General features: G+C 37.0%; 1 protein-coding gene across 1 annotated transcript; it reads left to right on the forward strand.

The window, feature by feature from the left end:
- Positions 1–216: 216 nt before the first annotated feature.
- LOC105045760 (glucuronokinase 1) lies at positions 217–6198 on the forward strand. The gene is made up of 6 exons (XM_073258530.1): positions 217–516; positions 1211–1360; positions 2575–2763; positions 2940–3056; positions 4064–4224; positions 5835–6198. The coding sequence occupies exons 1-6, from the start codon at positions 319–321 to the stop codon at positions 6076–6078; spliced, it is 1059 nt and encodes a 352-aa protein (XP_073114631.1). The 5' UTR covers positions 217–318; the 3' UTR covers positions 6079–6198.
- The last annotated feature ends 1270 nt before the right edge of the window (positions 6199–7468 follow it).

Below are 7468 nucleotides of genomic sequence, written 5' to 3' on the forward strand. Positions count from 1 at the left end.
ATGGACCCGTGAGACTTGTAACCTTTGACTTTTTCGCTTGATGCGCCGGAGAGCTCAGCCGATAGAGCTTCAATTAATAATCAAATCAAAGGATCCGGAACAGACAATAACGTTGGTCCAACTCGGACCGGATCCAGATTCAGAAAGAATCCGATGCAATAAAAAAAATCCAACAATCTCGGGTCCATTCATCAGAATATAAATTGCCCAATCATTTCCACCCTAGCGGATCCGGATCGCTATACCCATTCGCATCCGGATGATATCAAAAAGCCGGAAACATCCGGGAAGAAGCGGACCAAGGCGGCGACGGCGGAGATGGGAGTCGCGATCGAGCGCAGGGCGTACGCGCGGATAGGGCTCCTCGGGAATCCTAGCGATGTCTACTTCGGCCGCACCATCTCCTTCTCGCTCGGGAATTTCTGGGCCACCGTCCGGCTGGAGCCCTCCGAGCATCTCGTCATCCGCCCCCACCCCACCCACGATCTTGTCTCCTTCACCTCCATCCACCATTTGGTCTACTTTATTTCCCTCTCTTGCTGATGTTTCTGATCTCTCCTAGTTTCAAATAGATCGTTGGTGGTTTTGTGTCTAGATTGGATTTGTTGCTTGTGGACTAAGCTAGCGACTTAAAAAGCTAAAATACTGGGATTTATTTTAGGTAATTAAGGAATTTTGATCGGTGGTGACGCTTGGAACTCTTGAATTTGATTATATGATAGCATTTATAAGGTGAAATGTTGGGAATGATTGGAGTATATCTCTATATCGGATGATTTCATTGTTTCCATTTGGTAATTTTCTATATCCGAGATTTATACTTCCTTGGTTTGCTAATATAGAAATCCTGTCTGTGGGTTTAAATGTTTCGGATATAGAGTTTGAAGGAATGGCTTCTGCTCTCGGTATGAATTTAGATCCAAGAGTCAAGCAGAAGATGCTGTTCTGTTTTTGAGTTCCAACATCAATTTATTTTTTTTATGCGGTAGTCATGCAACTAAATAGTTTTCTTATGTTTGCCTACGTGATAAAATGAAGAAAACCAGGACAATGTGATTTAACTATAACATGGCGAGATGATCAGATGGATTTGTTTTTATTTCTTAAAATTATCTGGCATGGCTCTACATGGTATGCATAGAGTAATGAGCATATGACTGTTTTGGTTTATTTTTTGGTTTGAAATATATTTTTGATATCTATACCTCAGGTCAATCGTTTGCAAAGTGAAGGCTATTATGGAGGTGTTCGCTTGCTTATGGCAATTTGTAAAGTTTTCTACAAGTACTGCACTGATAATAAGATCGAGTTAAAAGAAAGAAATTTCACTCTATCGTATGACACCAATATTCCTCGCCAGGTGGAGCTTCAAATAAACCCATCCTACTTATGCTTGCAAAATAAATTTTGAGAACCTTTCGAATCCAATGTGCTTCATTTGCCTATTAATATGATTATTGGTGAAATTTGTCAAATAATATTTGGAGCTTGTATTAATTATGTTCTGAGCTTACAGTTTCAGTTGCATTATTCTAATAAATAATTTCACCATCCATCATGCAATATTTATGTTATTGGAATTTAAATACATTCCTTTACAAGAATAGTAACCTAGGCTAATCTATTTATTTTGCTTTATTATTATGATCATTGGTGATATTCGCAAAATGTAGCTGAGCATATTGTATTTACTTTATTTGCTCACAAGTTTGACTCATTTAAAAGTGTACTAGCCATCATGCAGAATTCATCTTTCTAAATGAAATATTTACTTCAATCTTTTGGTGAATTTAATGTTGTTCAATTCTTGGATAATTGGTCCACATGATAGGAGCATGTTTGTTATGTGTCAACACCTAACATTAGAGAACTTTAGATTGATGTCTTCCTAACTACCCGCATGTTGAGGGTGATGTTAGGAGAAATTTTCAAGAGTTTAAACATCACCATAACAGGGTAGACCCAAAAGGAAAAAGGTAATGGAGTCCTAGGGATGAAACAGGTTTCCTGTTAAAGCCATTTATGCAATTCTTATAAATGGTTTGCAGGCTCATTACGGCCTCTTGCCCTGGTGAATGTTCTTGCCCATAAATATTTTATGGTTCTTGGAAGATTATGCCTTGCTATTGTTACCAAAATCGGAGAGGCCTCAAAAAATGCTCAGAGAATCAAGCGAACCTTCTTACTCTGAGTTGGATGATCCCTTCATTTTGAGTGAGTAATTTCTCAAGTTCATTAAGCTAGCAGTTATGGAGTTTTTTGATCTTTTTGTTACCCAGACTAAACCTCCACTCTTCTTTGCTTATTGCTATCCTACATGGCCTGATCCATGACGGTTTCATATTATCTTCTCAGCTACACTTGTAATTACGTATAAAAGAGTAGTTGATATGTTATGAAAAAAATTCCACTGGCATATGCCTATCCTGCAGCATTGCACTAGATGAAGAAATACTTGACTTATTGAGGCCTTTTTTGTTATCACAAGAATGTACAATTATCTTGTAATTGTTAAAGTTAATGATGTTCTTTCATTAGTTGATTAAAAAATATGTATTGTTTCGACTTTTCCAGACAGGGCTTTCAGGTTCAAGTGCCATTGTTTGTGCTACCTTAAACTGCCTCCTTGACTTCTATCAAATTAGACACCTTGTAAAAGTCGAAATCAGACCGGAGCTGATTCTTGGTGCAGAAAAGGAACTTGGAATTGTTGCTGGACTTCAAGATCGAGTTGCACAGGTCTATGGAGGCCTTGTGTACATGGTACGTGATACTATAAATGTTGAAGGAGAAACATAGTGAAGCAAGTGCCTGAACGTGTGTCACAGAAACCAGACCACATGAGTGTAATTGCATGTGTTTGTTGATGCACAGCTCTGTATGTGCTTATTGCCTGCCTTTGTGTCTCTGTTCACAACAATCATTTATCAACTTTGCAGGATTTTAGCAAGGAATATATGGATAAATTAGGGCATGGCATGTATACACTGATGGATATTGGTCTTCTTCCCCCACTCTATCTCATCTATGCTGAAAATCCAAGTGATTCTGGAAAGGTTGGTCTTGCATAATCTCTTCTTGTCCTTAAACAGTCTTTTTTTTTTTTTGTTCTTTTTATTATTAAAGACAACATTGTTCAATTTGTGAACCGTGATTCTTTAATAGGCAGACTGGCAAAGACTGTCTATTGTTTAGGCATCAGATGCAATGTGATATTATCTGAAATAAAACAGGTTTTGATACTACAGAATTGACTGTTCACCTGTGCTGTGAAAATTTATGACTTCCATAGAACTAAGGAAATGAATGTCGATTTTTTCTGTACAATGTACCATATTTATGATCTCAGTTTGCTCCAATTAGTGACATAGCATCACCTAATATTCTCAAAGTTTTAAATTAAAAATAATTGAATCAAAGGGTGAAATTGCTATTTTGCCCAAAAAAAAGAAAAGGAAAATCATATGGATATCTACTTGATAAGAAAGAGAAAATAGCATATTGATTTACTTTACTCAAGTCAAAATGGTGAATAATATGGCTTAAACAAGTGAACGATTTGATATGAAATGTCAGAATCTTCTTGTCTCTAGATCTTAGTTAGAGTTGTGCTTGATAGTCAGCACCATTCTGATGAGAAGAGGCTTGTTTATTGTGTCCTCATAATTCTGCCTTTTCTTAGCACATGGAGGCATCTTTGCTGATGCAATCTCTAAATGTTTGGGATTCTTGGAGCCGTAAGTTTTTTATGGGAAGACAATGCTGATTGTTAGTTGCTTCCTAGCATATAAACAAGAGTGTGAATTCATCATCTGTTTGGAATGTCTTGTTTGTTTGCAGATGTCATAACATTTTCATTCTCCTTTACTGGAAGACTGTTGCCTCATCATCCCTTCGTTCCAGGAAATCACGTGATCCATTTGCTTGCTCTTAGCTGATTGGACTGATGATTAATGAATTCGTACTGTTGAAACTGACATACAATACATTTAAACTTGCCTGATTCAAATGCTTGTTAAGGCACAGTTTATTTGTTTTACAGTCATTGCTCTCTTGTATTCAGGTGCACAGCACCGTTCGGCAACGGTGGCTAGAGGGTGATGAGTTTATAATATCATCAATGGAAGAAGTTGCAAAGCTAGCCTTAGAGGGTCGCAAGGCTTTATTGGAAAAGAATTATACCGAACTTGCAGATCTAATGAACCGAAACTTTGAGCTTCGTAGGTAATTAAAACTAATGTATTTGATGAAGTGTAACACTGATATATTCATACTGGATGGGCATGGCTTAGCTTCTTGGTTCCAACATTGTGGAAAAATTATTTTTATAAGCTTCATAACATCTTATTGTTCATTGCTTCGAACTACTATGATCTATATGTTTCAATTTATAATATCATCAACTGTTTGCATAGTATAATCTTCTGTGTCATATAACCTATAGGTTTTCTTCATTGATATGAGATGTCATCAATGACTATATGACTTTAAGAGGAGAATCCATAGAAATTTATGGTGGGAAATGGGGGAAGGGATCTCAATCCTGGTAATGGTTCTCTCTGGTTCAGCCTCTAGGATAATTTGCATGGATGCATTAAGAACCTTGGGAACAAATAATTAAATAAGAGCCTTGGGAACAAATAGTTAAAGGGCTTATACTATCCTATTATGTGATCCACTAGTATGGATCAGGTGATTCAACTGCAGTATTCCATGGCTGAAATCGGCTATGAGGGCCCTTTGCTCCAGTCGACTAGTCTGATGATGTTGGGATGCTTTGCCACTGCAGCTTGGCTCAATTACGAATGTTATCATGCACCATGCGAGCTTGCGGACTGTGGACTGTCCAGGGAAGGCTTAGTTAGGACTATATCTATTAAGTGGAGCTCTTGTTTTCTACTGGTTTTATGAGTTGGCTGCTAGAGGTAGGAAGTTGTTTTTGTTTTATAGAGCGGTTCGGATGTAATCCTGGCCTTACAAAATAAATGAATAAATAAAACACCAGAATCTTTTTGTGAACAGTTTCATATTGCTTTTTTCTTTTTCTCATCCTGCCCTATCTACTGCTTCTTTTAGTGTTTTGTGGCATATTGATCTAGTTTATTGAGCTAGGTGAATGTGGGACAAAGGCATCTGTCTTAGAGTCATAAGCATATTAAATTGGCATCACCCATAGAGAAAAGGTGAAGGCTTGATGTTAAGCAGCCAGTAAGTCGTAAAGAGGCCAAAACATGAAATAGTAACCACCATAAAGATGCGGACTGTTGAAATGGCTTGAATGACAATGATGATGGCAGCGTTAACATGCCTCAAAAAAGACAATGATGATGACAGTGGCAACAGTTTGATTGCCTTTATTATCTACTCACTGGTTTTCTCTATCAAAGCTATGGATATTTGTTTAATGTGCCGTCTTCACATTTTTGTTTGTGACGGCACCCTTGTGGCTTTCCCATCTTCAGTGGCAACTTGATCAACCGTCGTATCCATCTATTATATGAACCTTGCTTGTAGACATGTTTACTTATTCCAGTTCCTTTATCTTAAAATCTAGTCATAACTCAGAAAGGTAAATTATTAGTTGACGAACAACTGTTGTTTTTGTCCTGAATTTCCATATTGCTGGAAAAATACTTAAAGCAAATTCAGGAAATGGAAGAATCATACATGGGAGTTTAACTCATTTTCATGTAACCTATTACCTTTTGTTGCTGCTGATATGGTTTGATCTTGTCTGTCATTATGTGGTGCAGTTGATACCAATTTAAGGCAGTTTAATTAATGGTTGTTGTATTTTCTTATATTACTGATTTCTTTGTGTCTGTATTACTCAGGAAAATGTTTGGAGATGGTGTGCTAGGTTCTCTAAACATCCAGATGGTTGAGGTTGCCAGGAGTGTCGGTGCCGCATCTAAGTTTACTGGCAGTGGAGGAGCAGTGGTTGCATTTTGCCCCGATGGACCTGATCAAGCTAAGCTTCTTGAAGAGGCTTGCAAAAAAGCCGGTTTTATTGTACAGCAGGTCATCATTGTTCCTCCTGTTCTTAATGATGAAGACCTGAAAACTGTGTCTGGCTAATAAAACGTCTGGAGCCAGTTTGCATTTTCTCTATATTATTGACTAACAGAACCACCATGAAATAGTGAGTCATTTATCAGTTATATTTTACGTAATAAGTTACAATTTTATTAGCTTGAAGGGGGATTAAAAGTTTTGATTGTTTCATCCTGCACAGTGGTTATTCTGTTTTAATTCTTTTTAATTCTTACTCTCTCTTTCAAAAAAAAAAAAAAAAATCACAGCTGCATTATACACTAAACTACCATATGTGCTTTGGCCACATATGGCTGTGAGGTTTGGTTTTCCTCTAAAGGTTGCAGCAGCCAATTCATTCCATTTAAATAGAGATCATCAGTGCCACTTTCCTTGATTCTTTTGGGGGAAATTATGCCATTCAAAACTACAATGCATTAAGTATCCCTTTCATAAGCACATTCTATTGGCACTTTGTAATCCAAGATAAGGTTCTAAATAATGCACTATGCTGTCATGAAAGACCTCCACTGAATTTGTTATTGATGGCTATAATATTTTTTTGATGTTATTTTTGATGGTTTTATTGATGGTTTTTTTGGATGGCTATAATAGTTGCGATAACTATAATAACAATTACGCTGCTGTTATTTTAAAACTTGACCTGGGGAGGCCCCACTTAGTTTGGTGGAAGACTCTTGCCATGGTTTTCTTGCTTTCCCCTTTTTTCCATGAAAGTCAATCAATTTGTTTTAGCATTTATAATAGGTAGTTTATATGATTTGGATGGAGATAATCTGGCACAAATCTCCTAGCTAAATCAGCCCTGAGGTTAGAAGCACAATATTTGATAAAATAATTAATAATTTCATACCAAAGCATCAATATCTTGTTGATCATTATAGCAAAATGAAAAATGGTTATAATTGCTAACCTTTTAACTCTAAATGTTTACATAAACTCTGACTTGGGTCAAGTTGGGAGATCTAGCTCCATTCAGTTGAAACTTTTGCTTGCATATATTCATTCGAATCCTAACTTGGTTCTTACTTCCTCTCTATGGCTTCGGTGGAGATACTTAGCTCCACATCTCTATAGCTTCAATGGAGATAGCCTTCCTCCTCTCGCAAAAAGTCTGGCTATTCTTCTTGTTCGATGATCATAGAGGTGTGGAGGGTCTTAAACTCACTTTGGGCAACAGGAGAAAAAGAAAGAGTAACGTATAATAATTTGATCTATATATTTGGTATCTTGGGCTCTCTGTTATAAAGAGAGAGTTTTTGTTCTATTAGGGCTGGACACTTCAGAGTTGAGTCAAATGGAGAACTGTCTCTAGATTTTTCTTTTATCTGGATCAACATAAAAATATAAGTTCCACTAAAATTGGCCTCTTGCTATGCCATGCATTGGCCAATAATAGGCAGGTTGGTTTTAG

This window comes from Elaeis guineensis, chromosome 5 (assembly GCF_000442705.2).
Source record: "Elaeis guineensis isolate ETL-2024a chromosome 5, EG11, whole genome shotgun sequence".
In the NCBI taxonomy this organism is placed as follows: Eukaryota; Viridiplantae; Streptophyta; class Magnoliopsida; order Arecales; family Arecaceae; genus Elaeis; species Elaeis guineensis.

Excerpts from the sequence above, each read along its gene's own strand:
- LOC105045760 (XM_073258530.1), top strand. The coding sequence starts at position 319 with ATGGGAGTCGCGATCGAGCGCAGGGCGTACGCGCGGATAGGGCTCCTC. Across the intron at positions 3,057-4,063 it reads ATCCAAGTGATTCTGGAAAG|GTGCACAGCACCGTTCGGCA; the intron begins GTTGGTCTTGCA and ends TCTTGTATTCAG. Across the intron at positions 4,225-5,834 it reads CGAAACTTTGAGCTTCGTAG|GAAAATGTTTGGAGATGGTG; the intron begins GTAATTAAAACT and ends TGTATTACTCAG.